At 43.1% G+C, this 26,740-nt stretch overlaps 1 protein-coding gene and 1 long non-coding RNA gene across 2 annotated transcripts in view; one reads left to right on the forward strand and one right to left on the reverse strand.

Moving 5' to 3' along the window:
- The window catches only part of LOC112264624, a 94,202-nt gene extending 87,297 nt beyond the window's left edge, over positions 1 to 6,905 (reverse strand). Inside the window, exon 1 of the long non-coding RNA XR_002955661.2 lies at positions 6,664 to 6,905. This is a non-coding gene — a long non-coding RNA (uncharacterized LOC112264624). The remainder of the gene's footprint in view (positions 1 to 6,663) is intronic.
- Positions 6,906 to 18,473: 11,568 nt separating this feature from the next.
- Positions 18,474 to 22,785, forward strand: LOC112264625 (zona pellucida sperm-binding protein 3-like). Its single transcript, XM_024441358.2, has 10 exons — positions 18,474 to 18,969; positions 19,046 to 19,161; positions 19,246 to 19,349; positions 20,016 to 20,193; positions 20,476 to 20,593; positions 20,723 to 20,808; positions 20,926 to 21,113; positions 21,306 to 21,479; positions 22,110 to 22,187; positions 22,533 to 22,785. Exons 1-9 carry the CDS (start codon positions 18,553 to 18,555, stop codon positions 22,181 to 22,183), a joined length of 1,455 nt encoding a protein of 484 aa, XP_024297126.1. The 5' UTR covers positions 18,474 to 18,552; the 3' UTR covers positions 22,184 to 22,187; positions 22,533 to 22,785.
- Positions 22,786 to 26,740: the final 3,955 nt, after the last annotated feature.

Here is a 26,740-nt window from a genome sequence, read left to right on the forward strand (position 1 = left end):
TGGCCGGTGTGTTTACAGACATATTCAATCAATCCCTATACCAGTCTGCTGTTCCCACATGCTTCGAGAGGGCCACCATTGTTCCTGTTCCCAAGAAAGCTAAGGTAACTGAGCTAAACGACTACCGCCCCGTAGCACTCACATCCGTCATCATGAAGTGCTTTGAGAGACTAGTCAAGGACCATATCACCTCCACCCTACCTGACACCCTTGACCCACTCCAATTTGCTTACCGCCCAAATAGGTCCACAGACGATGCAATCTCAACCACACTGCACACTGCCCTAACCCATCTGGACAAGAGGAATACCTATGTGAGAATGCTGTTCATCGACTACAGCTCGGCATTCAACACCATAGTACCCTCCAAGCTCGTCATCAAGCTCGAGACCCTGGGTCTCGACCCCCGCCCTGTGCAACTGGGTACTGGACTTCCTGACGGGCCGCCCCCCAGGTGGTGAGGGTAGGCAACAACATCTCCTCCCCGCTGATCCTCAACACTGGGGCCCCACAAGGGTGCGTTCTGAGCCCTCTCCTGTACTCCCTGTTCACCCACGACTGCGTGGCCATGCACGCCTCCAACTCAATCATCAAGTTTGCGGACGACACAACAGTGGTAGGCTTGATTACCAACAACGACGAGACGGCCTACAGGGAGGAGGTGAGGGCCCTCGGAGTGTGGTGTCAGGAAAATAACCTCACACTCAACGTCAACAAAACTAAGGAGATGATTGTGGACTTCAGGAAACAGCAGAGGGAACACCCCCCCCATCCACATCGATGGAACAGTAGTGGAGAGGGTAGCAAGTTTTAAGTTCCTCGGCATACACATCACAGACAAACTGAATTGGTCCACTCACACAGACAGCATCGTGAGGAAGGCGCAGCAGCGCCTCTTCAACCTCAGGAGGCTGAAGAAATTCGGCTTGTCACCAAAAGCACTCACAAACTTCTACAGATGCACAATCGAGAGCATCCTGGCGGGCTGTATCATAAAGATACCTACACGTAAAGATCATCAAGGACATCAACCACCCGAGCCACTGCCTGTTCACCCCGCTATCATCCAGAAGGCGAGGTCAGTACAGGTGCATCAAAGCTGGGACCGAGAGACTGAAAACAGCTTCTATCTCAAGGCCATCAGACTGTTAAACAGCCACCACTAACATTGAGTGGCTACTGCCAACACACTGTCAATGACACTGACTCTACTCCAGCCACTTTAATCATGGGAATTGATGGGAATGATGTAAATATATCACTAGCCACTTTAAACAATGCTACCTTATATAATGTTACTTACCCTACATTGTTCATCTCATATGCATACGTTGATACTGTACTCTATATCATCGACTGCATCCTTATGTAATACATGTATCACTAGCCACTTTAACTATGCCACTTGGTTTACATACTTATCTCATATGTATATACTGTACTCGATATCATCTACTGTATCTTGCCTATGCTGCTCTGTACCATCACTCATTCATATATCCTTATGTACATATTCTTTATCCCCTTACACTGTGTATGACAGTAGTTTTTTTTGGAATTGTTAGTTAGATTACTTGCTCGTTATTACTGCATTGTCGGAACTAGAAGCACAAGCATTTCGCTACACTCGCATTAACATCTGCTAACCATGTGTATGTGACAAATAAAATTTGATTTGATTTGATTTGATCTCAGTATGTATACACCTTTTCTGAAAGGCCCCAGAGTCTGCAACACCCCTAAGTGACACCACCAAGCAAGTGGCACCATGAAGACCAAGAAGCTCTCCAAACAGGTCAGGGACAAAGTTGTGGAGAAGTACAGGTCAGGGTTGGGTTAAAAAACATATCTGAAACTTTGAACATCCCACGGAGCACCATTAAATCCATTATTAAAAAATGGAAAGAATATGGCACCACAACAAACCTGCCAAGAGAGGGCCACCCACCAAAACTCACAGACCAGGCAAGGAGGGCATTAATCAGAGAGGCAATAAGACAACAAAGATAACATAACCCTGAAGGAGCTGCAAAGCTCCACAGCAGAGATTTGAGTATCTGTCCATATTACCATTTTAAGCCATACACTCCACAGAGCTGGGCTTTATGAAAGTGTGTCCAGAAAAAAAGCCATTGCTTAAAGAAAAAAAGAAGCAAACACATTTGGTGTTCGCCAAAAGGCATGTGGGAGACTCCTCAAACATATGGAAGAAGGTAATCTGGTCAGATGGGACTAAAATGTTGCTATTTGGCCATCAAGGAAAACACTATGTCTGGCGCAAACCCAACACCTCTCATCACCCAGAGAACAACATCCTAAGCATACTGCTAAAGCAACACTCGAGTGGTTTAAGGGGAAACATTTAAATGTCTTGGAATGGCCTAGTCAAAGCCCAGACCTCAATCCAATTGAGAATCTGTACGACTTAAAGATTGCTGTACACCAGCGGAACCCAACCAACTTGAAGGAGCTGGAGCAGTTTTGCCTTGAAGAATGGGGAAAGAAATCCCAGTGTCTAGATGTGCCAAGCTTATAGAGACATACCCCAAGAGACTTGAAGCTGTAGTTCTGTTTTTTAGTCTTATTTCTTGTTTGTTTCACAATAAAAAAATATTTTGCATGTTCAAAGTGGTAGGCATGTGGTGTAAATCAAATGATACAAACTCCCCCAAAATCTATTTTAATTCCAGGTTGTAAGGTAACAAAATAGGAAACATGCCAAGGGAATACTTTCGTAAGCCACTGTATGTTTCACCGAGTCGTGGCTGAATGACGACATGAATAACACACAGCTGGTGGGTTTTAAGCTTTCCTCCTGATTCCTGCTTAGAAGCTAAATCTAAAGCAGGAAGCACCAGTGACTCAGGACTGTTCTGCTAGCACAGACTGGAATATGTTCTGGGATTCTTCCGATGGCATTGAGGAGTACACCACATCAGTCACTGGCTTCATCAATAAGTGCATTGATGACGTCGTCCCCACAGTGATCGTACGTACATACTAGAGGTCGACCGATTAATCAGAATGGACGATTAATTAGGGCGATTTCATTCGGAAATCGGTATTTTTGGACACCGATTTAGCCGATTTATATATATATATATATTTTTACACCTTTATTTAACTAGGCATGTCAGTTAAACAACACATTCTTATTTTCAATGACGGCCTAGGAACTGTGGGTTAACTGCCTTGTTCAGGGGCAGAACGACAGATTTTTACCTAGTCAGCTCGGGGATTCAATCTTGCAACCTTACAGTTAACTAAAGCTAGTCCAACGCTCTAACCACCTGCTTCACATTGCACTCCACGAGGAGACTGCCTGTTATGCGAATGCAGTAAGAAGCCAAGGTGAGTTGCTAGCTAGCATTAAAATTATCTTATAAAAAACAATCAATCAATCAATCATAATCACTAGTTAACTACACATGGTTGATGATATTACTAGTTTATCTAGCATGTCCTGCGTTGCATATAATCGATGCAGTGCGCATTCGCAAAAATGCAGTGCGCATTCGTTGTTCCAACGTGTACCTAACCATAAACATCAATGCCTTTCTTAAAATCAATACACAAGTATATACTTTTAAACCTGCATATTTAGTTAATATTGCCTGCTAACATGAATTTCTTTTAACTAGGGAAATGGTGTCACTTCTCTTGCAACAGAGTCAATGTATATGCAGCAGTTTGGGCCACCTGGCTCATTGCGAACTGTGTGAAGACTACTTCTTCCTAACAAAAACAGCCAACTTCGCCAAACGGGGGATGATTTAACAAAAGCGCATTTGCGAAAAAAGCACAATCGTTGCACGATGACAGTTTTTGGATTCGACCATATTACTGACCTAAGGCTCGTATTTCTGTGTGTTATTATGTTATAATTAAGTCTATAATTTGATAGAGCAGTCTGACTGAGCGGTGGTAGGCAGCAGCAGGCTCGTAAGCATTCATTCAAACAGCACTTTTGTGCGTTTTGCCAGCAGCTCTTCACTGTGCTTCAAGCATTGGGCTGTTTATGACTTCAAGCCTATCAACTCCCGAGATTAGGCTGGTGTAACCAATGTGAAATGGCTAGCTAGTTAGCGGGGTGCGCACTAATAGCGTTTCAAACGTCACTCGCTCTGGGACTTGGAGTAGTTGTTCCACTTGCTCTGCATGGGTAACGCTGCTTCAAGGGTGGCTGTTGTCAATGTGTTCCTGGTTCGAGCCCAGGTAGGGACGGAAGCTATACTGTTACACTGGCAATACTAAAGTGCCTATAAGAACATCCAATAATCAAGGTATATGAATTAAAAATCATATAGAGAGAAATGGTCCTATAATTCCTATAATAACTACAACCTAAAACTTCTTACCTGGGAATATTGAAGACTCATGTTAAAAGGAACCACCAGCTTTCATATGTTCTCATGTTCTGAGAGAGGAACTTAAACGTTAGCTTTCTTACATGGCACATATTGCACTTTTACTTTCTTCTCCAACACTTTGTTTTTGCATTATTTAAACCAAATTGAACATGTTTCATTATTTATTTGAGGCTAAATTGATTTTATTGATGTATTATATTAAGTTAAAGTAAGTGTTCCTTCAGTATTGTTGTAATGGGCATCGGCTTTTTTGGTCCTCAATAATCGGTATCGGCGTTGAAAAATCCTATTCGGTCGACCTCTAGTACATACCCCAACCAGGAGCCATGGATTACAGTCAACATCCGCAATGAGCTAAATGCTAGAGCTGCCGCTTTCAAGGAGTGGGATTCTAGCCCGGAAGCTTGTAAGAAATCCCGCTATGTCCTCCAACGTACCATTAAACAGGCAAAGCTTCAATACAGGACTAAGATTGAATTGTAGTACACCAGCTCCGACGCTCGTCGGATGTGGCAGGGCTTGCAAACTATTACAGACTACAAAGGGAAGCACAGCCGCAAGCTGCCCAGTGACACGAGCCTATCAGACAAGCTAAATTACTTCTATGCTCACCTCGAGGCAATTAACACTGAAGTATGCATGTTCTGGACAACTGTGTGATTATGCACTCCCTAGCCAATGTGAGTAAGACCTTTAAACAGGTCAACATTCACAAGGCCGCAGGGCCAGACGGATTATCAGGACGTGTACTTCAAGCATGTGCTGACCAACTGGCAAGTGTCTTCACTGACATTTTCAACCTGTCCGTCTGTAATACCAACATGTTTCAAGCAGACCACCATAGTCCCTGTGCCCAAGAACACTAAGGTAACCTGCCTAAATGACTACTGACCCGTAGCACTCACGTCTTTAGCCATGAAGTGCTTTGAAAGGCTGGTCATGGCTCACATCAACTCCATTATCCCAGAAACCCTAGACCCACTCCAATTTGCATACCACCCCAACAGATCCACAGATGATGCAATCTCTATTGCACACAACACTAACCTTTCCCACCTGGACAAAAGGAACACCTATGTGATAATGCTATTCATTGACTACAGCTCGTGTTCAACACCAGAGTGCCCTCACAGCTCATCACTAAGCTAAGGACACTGGGACTGAACACCTTCCTCTGCAACTGGATCCTGGACTTCCTGAGGGGCCGCCCCAGAGGGTAAGGGTAGGTAATAACACATCCGCCATGCTCATCCTCAACACGGGGCCCTTCAGGGGTGCGTGCCCAGTCCCCTCCTGTACTCCCTGTTCACTCATGACTGCATGGCCAGGCATGACTCCAACACCATCATCAAGTTTGCCGATGACACAACAGTGCTAGGCCTGATCACCAACAACGATAAGACAGCCTACAGGGAGGAGGTCAGAGACCTGTCCGTGTGGTGCCAGAACAACAACCTCTCCCTCAACGTGATCAAGACAAAGGAGATGATTGTACCGGTACCCCTGAATATAGCCTCTCTACTGTTATTTTACTGCTGCTGTTTAATTATTAGTTAATTTTATTATTATTATTATTATTATTAATCTATTTTTTTCTTCACTTTTTAAAGCATTGCTAGTTAAGGGCTTGTAAGTAAGCATTTCACTGTTGTATTCTGCGCATGTGACAAATAAAATTTGATTTGAAAAAAATGTAATCGGACTTACATATGTAAAATGACAAAATGCTCTGAGACCAGGTTGTATACATTGGAAAAGCGCTGAAAGCTTTGCTTCATCAGCCCTAAAGAAGGCTCTCCATGTGCTCATCTAAAAGTGATAGACTTGTAGGCCACTATATCAAACAATAAAAATATATATATTTAATGATTATTTAAACGATAGGCCTAATCTACCTGCACATTCTCAGTCATTCCATTCTAAATGATTGCATTGCCATAGAAAGCCCACGGTAGAAACCACAGCTGGCTCTGCCTTTAGGTGTCCAATGGGCTTATTATTGCGCATATATTTGACAATTGCTGTTTAGAAACGAATCAATTTTGCCCGATATCTGACCTAGGCTCATTCAGAGCTACAATTTATAGGTAAAAGGCATGTTGACGCATTACTCCATAGCCTATATTGGATTTCCATTTTTTTTAAACGTATGACAGTGTGACATTGTAGCCTACAACTATTCCTCCCACAACTATTCCTCCCACATCCCATACAGGTGGTTATGATGTGCAACAATATAACAACAATGTAGCCTATCTTTCTCCATCTCCAGTAGGCTACTAGAAGCACTCACCCTCACCAACTGGATCAGTGCGCGTGTCAAGGAAAAGCAGCGAGTCCAAAGTTATGACAACCCACACACCATCCTCCTCTCCGCGGGGCAAAAAATGAAATTATGCCGCAGTGTGGTGTTTCCTTTTCTTACAACAGAATAACCAGATCAATTAACACCGACATCGGTCCGAGGCATCTTCTTTGGAGCGGGTTTCACGTTCTTCTTGTGGCTCTCTGTACGCTTGCAGCGCAATTGAAAAGACCGTACCAATATTTCTGAAAGCAGGGGCGCACAATGCGTACAGGTTTTCTAAACGTTAACAAAGGTGATATCCTAATTATTTTGTGCATTAGATAAAACATATTGAAAATATTATGTATTATTTTGATTATACAAAGTTATGGCCAATAATAAACATTATCATCCACCCAAAATGGTACTGGCGCAATTTTGTCCAATAGCGGAAATGAGAGAATGTGGTTTGTGTTTCGGAACTATCCGGGGTCCTTATCGGATGGTGCTTGACCATGATAACCAACAGGTCTGATTATGGCGTACTAAACGACCTGTTTACGCAAGTCTTCAAGTTTTGTTGATAAGGGGGTAATGAATGGGCTAATAATCATATAATTAATAAAGGATGAATTAGGCCTAACGAGAACCTTCTTTAGAGGGCATAGTGTGAGATGTTATTATGTCAGCATTACATTGTTAACTTACATGCTATTCATTATGTCACTCAGACTGTGCATTCTACTTACTTCAATAAATTATTTATATTATCAAGCAAGCCAACACGTCTTAGGCTAGTATGAATTTGCTACTTTGATTAGCCAACCAAAATGCCCAAGGGGAAATCCCACCCATGTCATATATGTTTTACATATGATCTGTCTGATAACCTTGCAACCCAGAACCAATGATAACAATCTTTCACCAGAGACTAGATCTGCATCCCAAATTGCACCTCATTCATTAGTGTACTACTTTTGACGAGAGCCCTATTGGCCCTGATCAGAAGTAGTGGACTATATAGGGAATCAAATCAAATCAGATTGTATTAGTCACATGCGCTGAATACAACAGTGAACAGTGAAATGCTTACTTATAAGCCCCTAACCAACAATGCAGTTTAAAAAATATAAATAAGATTAAGAAATAAAAGTAGTCAAAGAGCAGCATTAAAATAACAATAGTGTGACTATATACAGGGGGTACCGGTACAGAGTCAATGTGCGGGGGCACCGGTTAGTCAAGGTAATTGAGGTAATATGTACATGTACAGTTGAAGTGGGAGGTTTACATACACCTGAGCCAAATACATTTAAACTCAGTTTTTGACAATTCCTGACATTTAATCCTAGAAAAACGTCCCTGTCTTAGGTCAGTTAGGATCACCACTTTATTTCAAGAATGTGAAATATCAGAATAATAGTAGAGAGAATAATTTCATCACATTCTCAGTGGGTCAGAAGTTTACATACACTCAATTAGTATTTGGTAGCATTGTCTTTAAATAGTTTAACTTGGGTCAAACGCTTTGGGTAGCCTTCCACAACCTTCCCACAATAAGTTGGTGTGAATTTTGTCCCATTCCTCCTGACAGAGCTGGTGTAACCAAGTCAGGTTTGTAGGCCTCCTTGCTCGCACATACTTTTTCAGTTCTGCCCAAAAGATATTCTATAGGATTGGGGTCAGGGCTTTGTGATGGCCACTCCAATACCTTGACTTTGTTGTCCTTAAGCCATTTTGCCACAACTTTGGAAGCATGCTTGGGTTCATTGACCATTTGGAAGACCCATTTGTGACCAAGCTTTAACTTCCTGACTGATGTCTTGAGATGTTGCTTCAATATATCCACATAATTTTCCATCTTCATGATGCCATTTATTTTGTGAAGTGCACCAGTCCCTCCTGTAGCAAAGCAACCCCACAACAGGATGCTGCCAACCCCGTGCTTCATGGTTGGGATGGTGTTCTTCTGCTTGCAAGCCTCCCCATTTTTCCTCCAAACATAATGATGGGCATTATGACCAAACAGTTCTATTTTTGTTTCATCAGACCAGAGGACATTTCTCCAAAAAGTACGATCTTTGTCCCCATGTGCAGGTGCAAACCGTAGTTGGCTTTTTTATGGCGGTTTTGGAGCAGTGGCTTCTTCCTTGCTGAGTGGCCATCCAGGTTGTGTCGATATAGGACTCGTTTTACTGTGGATAGGGATACTTTTGTACCTGTTTCCTCCAGGGTCCTTTTCTGTTGTTCTGGGATTGATTAGCACTTTTCACACCAAAGTACGTTAATCTCTAGGAGGCAAAACACGTCTCCTTTTTGAGCGGTATGATGGATGCGTGGTCCCATGGTGTTTATACTTGCGTACTATTGTTTGTACAGATGAACGTGGTACCTTCAGGCATTTGGAAATTGTTCCCAAGGATGAATCAGACTTGTGGAGGTCTACAATTTATTTCTGCATTCTTGGCTAATTTTTCTTTTGATTTTCCCATGATGTCAAGCAAAGATGCACTGAGTTTAAAGGGAGGCCTTGAAATACATCCTCATGTACACCTCCAATTGACTCAAATTATGTCAATTAGCAATGTCAATCAGAAGCTTCTAAAGCCATGACATCATTTTATGGAATTTTCCAAGCTGTTTAAAGGCACAGTCAACTTAGTGTAAGTAAACTTCTGACCCACTGGAATTGTGATACAGTGAATTATAAATTAAATAATCTGTCTGTAAACAATTGTTGAAAAATAACTTGTGTCATGAACACAGTAGATGTCCTAAACGACTTGCCAAAACTATAGTTTGTTGACAAGAAATTTCTGGAGTGGTTGAAAAACGAATTTTAATGACTCAAGTGTATGTAAACTTTCGACTTTAACTGTAGGTAAGAGTTATTAAAGTGACAATGCATAGATAACAACAGAGAGTAGCAGCAGTGTAAAAGAGGAGGGGGGGAGGAGGCAATGTAAATAGTCTGGGTAGCCATTTGATTAGATGTTCAGCAGTCTTATGGCTTGGGTGTAGAAGCTGTTTGGAAGCCTCTTGGATCTAGACATGGCGCTCCGGTACCGCTTGCCATGCGGTAGCAGAGAGAACAGTCTATGACTGGGGTGGCTGGAGTCTTTGACAATTTCTAGGGCCTTCCTCTAACACTGCCTGGTTCTATACCAGGCCCTTGATGGCAGGAAGCTTGGCCCCAGAAATGTACTAGGCCGTACGGACTACCCTCTGTAGTACCTTGCGGTCGGAGGTATAGCAGTTGCCATACCAGGCAGTGATGCTCACAATGGTGCAGCTGTAGAAACTTTTGAGGATCTGAGGACCCATGCAAAATCTTTTCAGTCTCCTGAGGGGGAATATGTTTGGTTGTGCCCTCTTCACAACTTGGTGTGTTTGGACCATGTTAGTTTGTTGATGATGTGGACACCAAAGAACTTGAAACTCTGAAACCTGCTCCACTACAGCCCCTTCAATGAGAATGGGGGCATGCTCGGTCCTCCTTTTCCTGTAGTCCAATCATCTCCTTTGTCTTGATCACGTTGATGGAGAGGTTGTTGTCCTGGCGCTGCATGGCCAGGTCACTGACCTCTCCTCCCTATAGGCTGTCTCGTGCTGTCAGTGATCAGGCCTACCACTGTTGAGTCGTCTACAAACTTAATGATGGTGTTGGAGTCGTACCTGGCCATGCAGTCATGAGTGAACAGGGAGTACAGGAGGGGACTGAGCACGCACCCCTGAGGGGCCCCTGTGTTGAGGATGAGCATGGCGGATGTGTTGTTATGTACCCTTACCATCTGGGGGCGGCCCGTTAGGAAGTCCAGGATCCAGTTGCAGAGGGAGGTGTTTAGTCCCAGGCTCCTCAGCTAATTGATGAGCTTTGAGGGCACTATGGTGTTGAACACGAGGTGTCGTCAATTAAAAGCATTCTCACATAGGTGTTCCCTTAGGTTCAGGTGGGAAAGGTCAGTGTTGTGTGCAATAGCGATTGCATCATCTGTGGATCTGTTTGGGCGGTATGCAAATTGGAGTGGGTCTAGGGTTTTTGGGATAATGGTGTTGATGTGAGCCATGACCAGCCTTTCAAAGCACTTCATGGCTAAAGACATGAGTGCTACGGTTTGGTAGTAATTTAGGCAGGTTACCTTAGTTTTCTTGGGCAGAGGGACTATGGTGGTCTGCTTAAAACATGTTGGTATTACAGACTTGGACAGGGAGAGGTTGAAAATGTCAGTGAAACACTTGCCAGTTGGTCAGCGCATGCTCGGAGCACACGTCCTGGTACTCTGTCTGGCCCTGCGGAATTGTTCATGTTGACCTGTTTAAAGGTCTTACTCACAACGGCTTCGGTGAGCGTGATCACACAGTTGTCCGGATCAGCTGGTGCTTTCATGCATGTTTCAGTGTTATTTGCCTCAAAGCGAGCATAGAAGTAGTTTAGCTCATCTGGTAGGCTTGTGTCACTGGGCAGCTCTCGTCTGTGGATCCCTTTGTAGTCTGCAATGGTTTGCAAGCCCTGCCACATCTGACAAGCGTCAAAGCCAGTGTAGTACAATTCGATCTTAGTCCTGTATTGACACTTTGCCTGTTTGATGGTTCGTCGGAGGGCATAGCAGGATTTCTTATAAGCTTCCGGGTTAGATTCCTGCTCCTTGAAAGCGGAAGCTCTTGCCTTTAGCTCACTGCGGATGTTGTCTTTAATCCATGGCTTCTGGTTGGGGTATGTACGTACAGTCACTGTGGGGATGGTGTCATCAAAGCACTTATTGATGAAGCCAATGACTGATATGGTGTACTCCTCAATGCCATCGGAAGAATCCCGGAACATATTCCAGTCTGTGCTAGCAAAACAGTCCTGTAGCTTAGCTTCTGATTCATCTGACCATTTTTTTATTGACAGTGTCACCGGTGCTTCCTGCTTTAATTTTTGCTTGTAAGTAGGAATCAGGAGGATATAATTATGGTCAGATATGCCAAATGGAGGGCGAAGGAGAGCTTTGTACCCATCTCTGTGTGCCATTTTAAATGCACCCTACTGAGTTAGAGTAAGAAGGAATGATGCACAACAGAGTGCAGTGATATTAGCATCATTCTAGTGTGATAAACTGAGAAAAGAAATAACGATTCAGACGTTTTTTCAGAAGTCTAATGCGCGTTTGCATCTTGCAGAAAAAAATAGAGTTATCTATTGATTCCTGGATGAAGCAGGTCTGTCACCTTTGCCTGCAATGCTCTGGTGCAATGTTCAATGAACTCCTGAGTCTCTCTCTGTCTTTCTCTTCCCCTCTCCCGTCGCTCTCTCGCTTACTCTCGCTCTCTCTGACGAGGATGCTATTGTGCCAGATGGAGGTAAAAGACCCTAACTGTTTAGCACTTGGAGTCTGACCTTCAATCTACAGATAACAGTTCTTCTCATACATCTTTTCACTCCTTAGTCAACTGTCTGTATATTTGCGGAAAGGGAAGGTTAAAGGCCCAGTGCAGTCAAAAATGAGAAATTGTAGAAAAATATAGTAAAAACAGGTCAGTGTGAGGTTGGAATGATACTGTGAAAATAATGATAATGCCCTTTGAGTTTAAGAGATGTTTGAAAAGACCTGCGTGCAGACCATGAAACTTAACATAAGACTAACAACCCACAAAATACCAACGGAATATGGCTACCTAAATATGGTCCCCAATCAGAGACAACGATAAACAGCTGCCTCTGATTGAGAATCAATCTAGGCAACCATAGACATATAAACACCTAGATACACAAAAACCCCTAGACATACAAAAAACCCTAGACAATACAAAAACTAAACAAACCACCATCGTCACACCCTGACCTAACCAAAATAATAAAGAAAACAAAGATAACTAAGGTCAGGGCATGACAATCTAGATTTATTTGAAATTGTACCATTTTAATTTAAAACAATCACAGTAAGGTACTTAATTGTTAACCAGAAGTTATTTGATATTGATGTAAAAACTGATACATTGGACCTTTAAAATCTCTCTCTGTGTCCCCAACTTTCTCTCCCTCTCTCTCTCTCTTCCTCACAGCATGACAATTGACTGCAGATATGCAGATTTTAAAGACAGGTAGGCAGCATGGATTTTTCAGTTGAGTAAGGAATCTGGAACTAAAAGGTTGTTAAAAACGTCTTATGGCTGCAGGGGCAGTATTGAGTAGCTTGGATGAAAGGTGCCCAGAAGTGCCCAGAGTAAACGGCCTGCTCCTCAGTCCCAGTTGCTAATATATGCATATTATTATTAGTATTGGATAGAAAACACTCTGAAGTTTCTAAAACTGTTTGAATGATGTCTGTGAGTATAACAGAACTCATATGGCAGGCAAAAACCTGAGAAGAAATCCAAACAGGAAGTGAGAAATCGGAGGTTGGTCGATTTTCAGCCCAGCCCCTATTGAATTCACAGTGGGATATGGATGAAGTTGTACTTCCTAGGGCTTCCACTAGATGTCAACCTTCTTTAGAAACTTGAATGAGGCTACTGTGTTGTGGGGCTGAATGGGAGCTGAATGAGCCAGGTGTCTGGCAGAGAGCCAAGGGCTGGTCACGCGCAATTCACATGATAGCGACCTGCGTTCCTTGGCTTCTCTACACACAAAGGAATTCTCCGGTTGGAACTTTATTGAAGATTTATGATAACAACACCCTAAAGATTGATTCTATACTTAGTTTGACAAGTTTTATCGACCTGTAATATGACTTTTTGAAGTTATCGTCCGATGTTCGGATGGACCTGCACGAGCATCTGGATTTGTGTACTAAACGCGCTAACAAAAGTAGCTACTTGGACATAAATAATGGATATTATCGAACAAATCAAGCATTTATTGTGGAACTAGGATTCCTGGGAGTGCATTCTGATGAAGATCATCAAAGGTAAGGGAATATTTATAATGTGATTTATGATTTCTGTTGACTCCAACATGGCGGATAATTTTATTTATTTTCTGAGCGCCGTCTCAGATTATTGCATAGTTTGCTTTTTCCGTAAAGTTTTTTTGAAATCTGACACAGCGGTTGCATTAAGGAGAGGTATATCTATAATTCCATGTGTATAACTTCTATTTTCATCTACATTAATGATGAGTATTTCTGTTGAATTGATGTGGCTATGCAAAATCACTGGATGTTTTTGAAACTAGTGAACGTAACGTGCCAATGTAAACTAACATTTGTCAAGTGCAAACAAGTCCAACTGGGGTAAATGGGCCGTGGTTTACTACTGATGCTGCTCCCTAGAGATGTTGAATAATCAGGGAAAGAGGTGATTTTCAAATTTGACTAACTGTACAAGATTGAACAATAAGCTTGAAGATAATTTATATTATGCACAAATATTTATGATTGGTCAGAATGTGAGCCTACTTCAGTATTCAATTATTCAACGCATCAGCAGCTGATTACTCCAGAAGTTGGATCACAGACATCCATGGACCAATCACAAAAGGCTGTTCCTGATTTTTCCGACATGCCCTATTGCTGCTTGCACCGCGTCGGAGGAAATGACACATTATAGTCACAGAACGTCTTGACTTTTTGGTAGTAATGGGAAACCGAAGTTTCCTGAAGCCTTCATGGCTTTCACCAAACTGTGCAGAAAAACGGTTCATTACTCAAAGCTTTTAACGCAATGCACATCAGTGACATCTGTTGGTCAAAAATAAACATCATGTTTGATGCCTATAATATACGTTTCTCCCCCTACATTCATCAAAACTTAGTGACGCAATGGATAAGTGTGAATTTTAAAAACTGAAGTTAGTTTGAATGTGGGCTTCCTGTCCAGTGGCGGAACTAGAGTTTTATACATGGGGTGGCCAAGGCTACTTCAGGGTGTCCATAGACCATGACAGACAATGTGTGTGTAACCCTAACCTGGCATCTAAGGAGCATGAATGAATCCTCTGATTGCTGATTGGAGGTAGAAGTGATATATATATATATATTATGTTAACTAATAACAAAGAAAAGTTTTGGAATTGTCCTAATCAAGACCAAATTATATCTGTGTGACATGATACCCTTTGGATTTATGATTTTAGAATGTCAGTGTACTAGCTAGTACACAGTGCAGGTTTTAATCATGACCAGAGGGACCATCTAAGCACCAAATTATCCTAGGTAGATTTAAAACAGCATAATTCCGTGGTTCTGGTGAGAACTGGCTAAATGTTTCACAAACTCATCCATGTTGAGCATGCCCTCCTTGACTCAACACTGAGAATTCCGAGGTGACTTAACCTGTCATCAACCATTGTTGTCCAAAGGTGGGTTTAAATCCGTTTTAAAGCTGAGAAGCCTCTCTCGCAAGAAGCACTGCTGACTGCTGTAACAAGGGAAATCTTACAAAGTCAAAGTAGCTAATTGAAGACCTCTTTATAAGGTTCTAGAAACACAACAAAGTCAAGGAGAGTAGACGGTCTGTCCCTTCCACTTCTCTCCTATCAAGAAGTCGCTTGGTTTGATGAACCTCATGTTTGAGGTCCTCTAAATCTGACTCAAAGATCTGAGCAAAGGCAAACAGAGGCTCCTCATTCAATAATGTTGTCCTCTTTGGGTTAAGAGACTGGACCCCTTGCATTATCTCGCAATTCTTCTTTGAAAAACACCTCTGCAGCTCAGCTGTGAGACTGTCAAGCACCTGATAAAAGATCGCTCTTTGGAAGCTCTCACCATCACATTGGTCACAGTTTTTCTGTCCTACAGTGCTCATCATCAATGAGTCGTGAAATCTTAAGCTTGTTTTAGGCTGTCTTTTACACACTGTTTGCACACTTATTTTGCAGTGCTCTGCAATCTCTTTCCATAGTTCTCCATAGTAAACCCTCACTTCTGTAGTCCTGTAATGTGTCTGTAAGGGCACCTACTAGATCTACAGCCCTTGCTAGGTCAAGAGAGCTTGATTGGAGCATGTCAGGAAGACATTTGGCATCACCAAGCACTTTACAAAAGGTAACCAAAAGCCCTATGAAAAGTAAATCTATCTGAGAAAGAAGGCCCCCTTGCGTCCACTGATCTACCACCACTATTTTCAAGTGTGATATCCTGTAGCACTCTCAGAACTGCTGGCAACCTGTCCCTCAGACTACGGCATGCCATGTATCTGCATGCCCACCTTAGATCTGTAAGTCAATCAATCAATCAATCAATCAATCAAATGTATTTATAAAGCCCTTTTTACGTCAGCCGATGTCACAAAGTGCTATACAGAAACTTAGCCTAAAACCTCAAACGGCAAGCAATGAGGATGTAGAAGCACGGTGGCTAGGAAAAACTCCCTAGAAAGGCAGAAAACTAGGAAGAAACCTAGAGAGGAACCAGGCTCTGAGAGGTGGCCAGTCCTCTTCTGGCCATGCCGGGTGGAGATTATAACAGTACATGGCCAAGATGTTCAAATGTTCATAGATGACCAGCAGGGTCAAATAATAATTATTACAGTGGTTGTAGAGGGTGCAACAGGTCAGCACCTCAGGAGTAAATGTTACTTGCTTTTCATAGCCGATCATTCAGTTAGAGACAACGGGTGCGGTAGAGAGAGAGTGCCGAAAACAGCAGGTCCGGGATAAGGCAGCACGTCCGGTGAACAGGTCAGGGTTCCATAGCCACAGGCAGAATAGTCTCTGTAGTTCCCTGGGCTGCTGCTGTGGATACAGCTCTTTCTGAACTGCCAGCTACTTGAGATGAACATACGAGCCAGAAACAAAGTTATAAAGCTTCTGCAGGAGAGCAAAAAAGTTTACTTCCTCAGGCACTGATTTTACAGCATCGACAAGAACCAAATTCAAATAATGTGCATTACAGTGCACATAAAATGCTAATCATACACTGTTTTTAATCCGTGCAGACACACCAGAATGCTTTCCGCTCATGACGAATGCATTGTCATAGCCTTGCCCCACACGATTATTTCTGTAGTCCAGACCATGTTTTTCAAGGCAATCAATTATCATTTCTGTGAGACCTGCTGCATCTAAGCTTTCAGCTGACTGAAAGTGTAACAAGCTTTCGTGGATGGGCCCCGTTGTAATAGTACCTCACATCTAAAGACATTTGTTCTTTTTTCTTTAAATCTTTGGTTTCATCTGCAATTACACTAAAAACTTAACTTTCTTTTACTTCTCTCATTATTTCACTTTGTACCATCTCAGCTAAGCCCTCAAGAACTTAATTTTGGATTTGGTGGCTTGTGTACTTACCATTGCCACATGCATTCATCCTTTTCTCTATGAGAGGGTCATGCTTTGCTATTTCTTCTAAGATTGTCAAAATATTACCCTTGTGAGTCATCCGACTCTCGATGACCTCTGCGCTATATTTTGAGTGTCAGTTCATAGGAGCACATGTGCGATTGTTTTAATGTAAGTACAGTTTTCCTCCACTCTCATTTATGACATCTAACATTGATGAGTTGCTGTCAATAGCCCTTTTATGCTGATTCCAAGCATATATAGCATTGATATGATGCTTTGCCTTTGAATGGAGGTTCAAACAAAAATCTTTAAACGGCGCCTTTTTCCAGTTACAAAACCCTGACTGTGATGTGAAGGCAGATTAAGGTGTATTGGGCCGAGAAAAATGACTACAGGCGAAACAATAAGTCGAATCTTGACTTACAGAATATTCAAGCCATGAATTGTCCTTATACAAGGAACTGTTGAAAGCCCTTTTCCTAGTACTATACTGAGTTCTGGGAAATGTTTTCAAACACAGCTGTACAGGACCATCTTCTTTGGATCTTGAAATGTCTGAAATACACATAAAATAATGTGTCATTTCTCTATGAAAATGTATAATTAAGTTGCTAACTAAAATGTGTAGTTTAAAGTATTGGCCTGGCCTCCCATTGTGTCCTTTTGGAACAGAAGTCTGATATCTCTCCCAGTCTTCTCATGTTTAATTGACCCTATGCAAAAAATAAGACCGTCTATGGTTACATCTAAACATCCAATTACCCACATTTTAGTCCAATCTCAATCTTAATTACAAATCCCTATTATCATAACTGTACCTTAAAATCAACTACCAGTCTAAGTTCCTGTTACCATTTCTGTCAAGCCGTCTGTCTATACATACAGTGTCTCTGCAAGGCAAATGCAGCGTTCCATTGGAAATGAATGCACTTCTGGTGTATCGAAACGCAATGACACAGTCGGTGTGCTCGAAGCGTTACAACGCCTGGATAGGTATTTTACCTATCACCGAACCACATACATTATAGCCAACTGGTGCCGAAACGGCACAGTCGATAACGTGTTAGCAACCATTGGTTGATACAGGCAATGTTTGAGCGCGACCTCGGCAAATCTGGAACATCACAGAGTTTCCAACACACCGACTGTGTGTTTGCAATAAACAATACGCAGCATCATCTGGATATGTATGCAACAAAAGTTCAACATTCACCTCCTGTTACCATTTCTGGCAAGACGTCTATGCATACAGTGTCTCTGCAAGGCAAACGCAGCGTTTCATTGGAAATTAATGTAATTCTCGTGTACCAAAATGCAGAAATACTGTTGGTGTGATCGAAGTATAATGGTAGCTTTCCCCTGCTCAGAAGTTGCATGCATCCATCCAATGGTTGCGTGACATGTCATCAACGGTGTCATCAACTGACAAATTTCTATAACATATGATGTGTTTGCTGATATGTGAAATACCTATCCAGGCTTTGTACGTTCTGTTATGCATCAGCTGGGCAGAAGAACGGGCTGAACATGCATGCAAATAGTTTGACTAATCAGATGCAAAGCCCAATTAGGGCCAAATCTAGCCCAGGTTTACAGCCTGCAAGGTTGTTAAAAGCTACCCCAGTTTCACCAATTGTAGTATAGCAGAGGCACATTGCACTCTAATTTACAGGACCACGTTAGTTGTTGGCATGGGACTCATAATGGCAAACACACTCTGGCTATTTCCAAAGCAGTTAGTTCTGTTTTTACTAGTGGAAAACTTAATCACTCCTACTTTTTCACTTACTTACAGCACTGGCACATGGCAACAACTTCCAAGCCGACTGCCACAGTTTGGGGATCGTCTGCCTTTTAAACAGCTTCAACTTCCCCAACAAACAGTTTCCAGACCAGTTCGAGTGGAAACGGTCGACGTGAAGTGCCATTCAGACTACATGGAGATAGTTGTGAAGGCTGATCTGTTTAAACTTGGTGTTCTTATTGACGTGGATGACCTGCGACTTGGAGTTGAACAGGACCAAGAGACCTGCAGGGCTACAGCATCAGCAGCCGGAGATGAATACAGAATATTTGCAGCGCTATCAGACTGTGGAACCAAGCGTTTGGTAATTATGGTGAATGTTTCAGTAGCGTACTTCTTAAAACAACCTTCTGTTTAATTTCTACTTTGTGAATCCACAGATGAATAAAGACTCCATGATCTATACAAACCTCCTCAGATATACACCCAGTGCCACACCAGATGGGGTTATTCGAATGGCTGGTGCTGTAATCCCAATTGCTTGTCATTATGAAATGTGAGTTTAGGTTATACTGTTAAATGATCATGACTACTGTGTCCCTATTGGTTTGCTTGCCAGACTCTGTACTTTCTGTTTCAGGAAGTACAGTTCAGACAGTGCCCCCCTCCAGCCGACCTGGATCCCCTTCAGCGCCACGGTGTCTGCTGAAGACAACCTGCAGTTCTCCTTGAAGCTTATGACAAGTGGGTATATAAATTCTGGGCTGCGTTGAGCAGGGCACAACCTTGTTGGAAGTTCAGATGATTAGGAGACCATTGTGCTCTCCCAGAAGCTTGGATGGTGGAGCACAAATGATCCTTGGACATGCTAAATACAGAATCTCATCAGACATCAGTTTAATTATTGACGTTTCTATCTGCAACGTTAAACAATTAGCCTACTATGGACCTGTTTACAAACTCTTCAATGGACCTTTTAACCCATTCATAGATGCTAACTATTAGCGCCTATTGACTATAATATTCTGTCCAGGGTAGTTTTAAGCACTATTTTTATAGGATTAGGTTTCCCACACTGACATGTTCATGTTACTGTGCTTATTAATGTATAGCCAGAGGTATACCTGTGCTAATTGCTATCTGTATCTCTGAACACCTGTTAACAGAACACATTTGTGGAGTCAGTTGTCACTGAAATGCTGTCAGCTGCAACTGTTAAAAGGTGTTCAGTATCTTTTTTCCATTGTGAAATGAGTAGGGGTATACATTTCTAGACCATTGACTTGATTCACATTTAGATGGAGTTTATGGCTGCCAGAGCCAGGAACTGACATGTAATGGCCTTGACTATAAGGAATAATGTAAAGTTCCTTTAGTCAATTGGGATAACCTTCTGTCATTTCTGCCCAGGTGACTGGCTCTATGAGCGGGTTCCTGGAGTCTACTTCCTGGGTGATCCCATCAACATTGAGGCGTCTGTCAGGGTAGCTCACCACTCCAGGCTCAGGGTCTTTGTTAGCAGCTGCGTGGCCACACTGGACCCAGACAATAACTCTTTCCCTAGATACGTCTTCATTGAGCATGATGGGTAAGCAAGAGGGAACTGCCTAAACTAAATCTGCTACCTAGAATGAATATTCTCTGCCTGGCCCGTAGGGAATGATGGAGGCCTTTTGAAGTCAAAAGGCAGTCTTGTCAAGAGCAGTGCCATTGAGGGCTTCCTCCATGATGGCACCATTTTAAAGTTCAACTGGTTGGGGACTTCTATGAGTTGTAGCCTCAATGCCCATGCTGTCAGATGCTGTAGTGGCACAGATCTAAAGATGAGTCTGCTCTATGGGCTGTCCCTGTTTATATATCTCCCCTACAGGTGCTTGGTGGATTCCCAGCTGCCTGGCTCCAACTCTGGGTTCATGCATAGAACCCAGGATGACAAGCTCCAGTTCCACATTGATGCCTTTAGGTTCTACCAGGAGAACAGGGCAGAGGTGAGGGCAGTACCAGATGTTGTGGAGCATTATGGGTTCATGATGCTACAGTAACATAACTTACAGCTGTTATGTAGGCTACTGGGTTTCTACATCTTTGTTTTCGCTCATCCTGTTGTGTTTCTACAGCTATACATCATATGCCACCTTGTGGCAATCCCTGTCATGGACCATGCAGAGCCTAGCAACAAGGCATGCTCCTTCATTAATGGCAGGTGTGAGATCTGACTTATTTCCTTAGGTCACAGCCCAGTAAGAGTAGCTGTCTACTGGAATAACCAATCGGATTTGTTCAAATGTCTTGGTCCATGAGTGTCTTCTACACATTTCAGATGGAGGTCTGCCGACTCAAATGATTTGCAATGTGGCCGTTGTCCAAGCCTGAATAGCCAGAAGGGGGTCGATCACGATCCAGCACGATATCCCCTCAGTCCAAGACAAGGCGGTAGCCAACCTCGTGGATACCGCATCAAACCTCAAGCCACTGGCGACCATTGGAGTGGGATGAAGTCCAAGAAAGGTGCAGTATCTTAATTCCTCTTTCCTTCTCAAAATGCTCTGCAGAAGTGTCCAAGGGGAGGTATTTTGTACCTTCTCCTTCAATATGGGTGAAGGAGATGGGAATTTACAATAGACTAAGTAAAAATTGTCTGTACTGCAAATGTGTTCGTGAGAATGCAACCTTACCAGTGATGAATGAAAATGTGTTTAGTATGGAACCAGGATGTTTCTCTGGGCCCCATAATGGTTACAACCAAACAGAGGACACCTTTATCTCCAATGACGAGGGAAGGTATCGCTATATATGGCTTCCCTTCTCCAACTGAGGACAGGAGGCCTGTATCACCTGGCAGTCGTTGGAAGAGGGGAATGGACTTCAAGAGGGGTAATTTGACTGTCTGAAATTGCATGCCCTTAATCCTTGTAGTGCATCTAGGCAACAGCATTGACTAGGGTCTGGTTTCAATGATGTTCTTTAAGGGGGGGTCCTTCAAGCAGAACACTCTCCCAACAAATCATGAGGCAGACATGCCAGAACATTATGCTTTGCAACACAACTTTGCAGGTAATGCCTTTGCAGTTTCTAGTCAAGGCATTTTATGCAAACTACCCACTCTCAAAATGCAGTCATTAAAAATAACCTCTGCTCAGTCTTGCTAGCTACTATTTTCTATTTTTAGTTAACTAGTGCCTTAGTTCCTCTGCCTCCCAACAGGATTTCTTGACCATGATGCGCTGGTCAAAGGTAGTGCACTACAGGGAATAGGGTGCCATTTCAGACACTTGTCTTTTCATATCCATACACGCTAGCAATTCTGCCAACACTGGCAGTAAAATTAAATATTTTGCCCAAAATGTGGGTGGGCCCCGAGGGTCAGGCCCAACAAGCATGGGTTTGTTAGCTCTGAAATATATATACTGGGTTCATCAGGCAGGAACTAATGGCCCAAAGAGGTAATGTTTGTTTACATGTGATAACTGCATGTAGGTTCTGTTCTAAATGGTCTGTTCTCAGAGTTGACTCCTAAACCTGAGCCCATTGGAGACCTTGGAGAGGACAAGGATCTCTATACATTTGGAACTCATTGAAAGGGTATGTCTGGGATCATGGCAAGCAGGTCAGCTTTTATTGGGATGACTTGGCTCTGCAGTGATCACTCACTGGCACATCCACAGTCAATGTAACCTTAACCATGCCTAACCTTAAATTATGATCTAAAAGTGCAGTTGCTACAAACTTAATTTTGACTTTACAGCTGGCACACCTAGCTGGAATCGTTCAATTCTGCCTGCAGGACAAGACTCATCCCAGTAAATCTTGACCAGCACACTGCAATTGCCAGTATCACTTGTACATACCAGCCTTTGACCTTGTCAGATGTGGTTTCATATAGCAGTTATGGCCCTTTCCTATCCACTAAATCTGTTCTGTTGCTAGAATGCTGTGGTGGCCCCATTTTTGTCTCACTCCAAGCGGCACACTCACTCCTGATGACCCTACAACCAAGTGACCTCGGCACCACAACTGCTCCTGGTGAGGTGAACAATGCTGAAAAGGGGCACTCAAACAGTGAATGGACTACCACTGTACCACAACACTAAGGAGACATGCTGTCATCAGAACTCCCAAAACAATGAACACAAGAGATGACTGTTAACCTTGAAGAATAAATTATTTGCAGATACCTTGACAATGAATTTCTGTGGTTACTCCAGCATGTAGTGCATAATTGTAAACTGAAACATTACTTTTAAGGGACTGTCCACTTAAGTGTTTCAGATCATGATCAAATGTGTTTATATAGCCCTTCGTACATCAGCTGATATCTCAAAGTGCTGTACAGAAACCCAGCCTAAAACCCAAACAGCAAGCAATGCAGGTGTAGAAGCACGGTGGCTAGGAAAAACTCCCTAGAAAGGCCAAAGCCTGGTTCCTCTCTAGGTTATGTGGGGTGGCCAGTCCTCTTCTGGCTGTGCCGGGTGGCGATTATAACAGAACATGGCCAAGATGGTCATAAATGACCAGCATGGTCCAATAAGGCAGAACAGTTGAAACTGGAGCAGCAGCACGGTCAGCTGGACTGGGGACAGCAAGCAGTCATGTCAGGTAGTCCTGAGGGCTCAGGTCCTCCGAGAGAATTAGAGAGCACACGCAAAGTCACACAGGACACCGGATAAGACAGAAGTACTCCAGATATAACAAACTGACCCTAGCCCCCCCGACACGACCTACTGCAGCATAAATACTGGAAGCCGAGACAGGAGGGGTCAGGAGTCACTGTGGCCCCATCCGATGACAGGGCCCCCAACCACTTTGCCAAAGCACAGCCCCCACACCACTAGAGGGATATCTTCAACCACCAACTTCCCCACAAAGATCTCCGCCACGGCAAAACCCAAGGGGGAGGCGCCAACCCAGACAGGATGATCACATCAGTGACTCAACCCACTCAGGTGACGCACCCCTCCCAGGGACGGTATGAGAGAGCCCCATGCCAGTGACTCAGCCCCTGTAAGAGGCAGAGAATCCCAGTGGAAAGAGGGCAACCGGCCAGGCAGAGACAGCAAGGGCGGTTCGTTGCTCCAGAGCCTTTCCGTTCACCTTCCCACTCCTGACACGACCTACTGCAGCATAAATACTGGAAGCCGAGACAGGAGGGGTCAGGAGTCACTGTGGCCCCATCCGATGACAGGGCCAAACCGGTAGGATATAACCCCAACCACTTTGCCAAAGCACAGCCCCCACACCACTAGAGGGATATCTTCAACCACCAACTTACCATCCTGAGACAAGGCTGAGTATAGCCCACAAAGATCTCCGCCACGGCAAAACCCAAGAGGCCACTGTTCTTGGGGACCTTCAATGCAAAGGGTTTGCATACTTAAGTAAATAAGGCTGTAACGTAACATGTGGAGGAAGGAGTCTGAATACTTTCCAAATGTACAAGTACACAATTATTTTGATGAAGCTAACAAGGTGGTAGGCCAGATCTTCAAATGTATCATTTAAATATTTCAGCAATGTAGAAGGGCAACACTATCAGGGGGCATGTTCAGTAGTAGGTTCAGCTATTGCCTTACCACCCTTATCCTACCTCATTTACACACACTGTATATAGATAGACATTTTCTATTGTATTGACTGCATGTTTGTTTATTCCATGTAACTCTGTGTTTGTGTCGCACTGCTTTGCTTTACTTGGCCAGGTCGCAGTTGTAAATGAGAACTTGTTCTCAACTAGCCTACCTGGTTAAATAAAGGTGAAATAAAATAAAAACCAACGTTGCACATGGTGTGGAACCCCTCTGCCGCAACAGTGAAAACGCTGACATTTCCTAGATTTACCTTTGGTCTTTATTGGTTTCCTGAGTTTGCATAGATGGGCCCATCACTAGTCCTGGATTAATGTGAATCGGTGTCCCAAGGTTCCTCATCGAGTCAGTTGGGAAAATTGGGCTTTCATTGTGAACAACTCTATAAAGGGTCTTACAGGGGCGGACTGGAATCAGAAATGAGTGCCAATTTGTGCACACCGGCTCTTTCCTTCAAGCCCCCACCACCCTGTTTAATCTATTTCTTGAGACTGCCATTACGAGTTATGATTTTGTGCAAGAACCCAAGTTACAGGTTCGCAAGGCTAGAAATGGACCAGCACATCTGACATTTGCACAAAATGCCAGATGGCCAGTCCAACCCTGGGGTCTTATGTTGAACGGGGTCTTAGGCCTGGTTTCCGACCCCAGATTAATCCCAGTCCCTCCAATCATTCTCAATGGAGAATCATGTTTTTGTGAATCTCATGTATCAGCAGACTGTGGTGTAGGCCTATCCTCAAAGTCAAGAATGGAAAGGCTTTGGTCAAGTTCCTCCCTGACTACATTTGCAGACACATGCCAGATCTTACAATGCCTGGATACGTATTCAACAAATCAGCTAACATATAGCAATCGGATGCCCAAATGCACACTCAAAGACATTGCAATGCATCAAGTCAGGCAGAAACACAACCTTTGCTACTGTCAGAAATGGACATGAGATCTGTTCTGATTTCAACAAGCCAGAGAAGAGAAATTATCAGGTGCCAATTCACACTGTGAAACTTCTATGGCTGCATTTATACAGGCAGCCCAATTTTGATCCTTTCCACTAATTGTCTTGACCAATCACAGATCTTTTCCAAAACTGATCTGATTGGTCAAAACACCAATTAGAAAAAATTCTCAGAATTAGGCTGCCTGTCAAAATGCAGCCAATGTCCCTAGGGTTCTGGGCCCATATTCTCAAAGCATCTGAGTATGGAACTGCTGATCTAGGATCGGTTTTGCCTTTTAGATCAGTACACTTAAGCCTTGTTCACACTGCAGGCCTTAATGCGCATGTTTTTCCAATCAGTTTTCGAATACTGACTGTCCAAACAGAAAGGACAAGTGACAAAATCGGATTTGTGTGTTCAGACAGCATTCATTTGCTGACATGGCTATGCTAATTGTCATAGTAACAACAGGTGTATGTGCAGTAGTGTGGGCTGATTGCTGGTGGATCAGTTTGTTAATTGTCTGTGGAATATTGTCCCACTCCTCTTTAATGGCTGTGCGAAGTTGCTGGATATTGGTGGGAACTGGAACACACTGTCATACACGGCGATCCAGAGCATCCCAAACATGGTCAATGGGTGACATGTTTGGTGAGTATGTAGGCCGTGGAAAAACTGGGACATTTTCAGCTTCCAGTGTTTGTGTACTGATCCTTGCAACATAGGGCCATGCATTATCATGCTGAAACATGAGTTGATAGTGGCGGATGAATGGCACAACAATGGGCCTCAGGATATTGTTACGGTATCTCTGTACATTGAAATTGCCATCGAGAAAATGCAATTGTGTTCATTGTCTGTACCTTATGTCTGCTCATACAGTACCATAACCCCACCTCCATCATGAGGCACAATGTTCACAATGTTGACATCAGCAAACCACTCACCCACACGATGCCATACATGTGGTCTGAGGGTTGGACGTACTGCCAAAATCTCTAAAATGACGGAAGCGGCATATGGTAGAGAAATGAACATTCAATTATCTGGCAACAGCTCTGGTTGACATTCCTGCAGTCAGCATGCCAATTGCACATCCCTCAAAACTTGAGACATATGTAGCATTGTGTTGTGTGACAAAACTGGACATTTTAGAGTGGGCTTTTATCGTCCCCAACACAAGATGCATCTGTGTTATCATCATGCTGTTTAATCAGCTTCTTGATATGCCACACCTGTCAGGTGGATGGATTATGTTGGCAAAGGAAAATGCTCACTAACAAGGATGTAAACAAACTTGTGCACAACATTTGAGAGAAATAAGCTTTAGTGTGTGGAACATTTCTGAGATCTACACTTTACATTTTTTTGGTGGGTTTATATTTTTGTTCAGCTTTCTAGCACATTCACTCTATCCTTGTAAACAGTTAACAAGCTAGTTAGCTACCAAATGTTATTGTCAAACTGTCAACAGAGTAGCTAGCAAGCAACAAGATCAAATTTGATTTGTCACATGTGTCAAATACAGCAGGCCATGCCGTGAAATGCTTCCTTGCAAGCACTTAACCAAAGATGCAGTTCAGGAAATAGAGTTAAGAAAATATTTACTAAA

Source organism: Oncorhynchus tshawytscha, linkage group LG13, assembly GCF_018296145.1.
Source record: "Oncorhynchus tshawytscha isolate Ot180627B linkage group LG13, Otsh_v2.0, whole genome shotgun sequence".
NCBI classification, from domain to species: domain Eukaryota; kingdom Metazoa; phylum Chordata; class Actinopteri; order Salmoniformes; family Salmonidae; genus Oncorhynchus; species Oncorhynchus tshawytscha.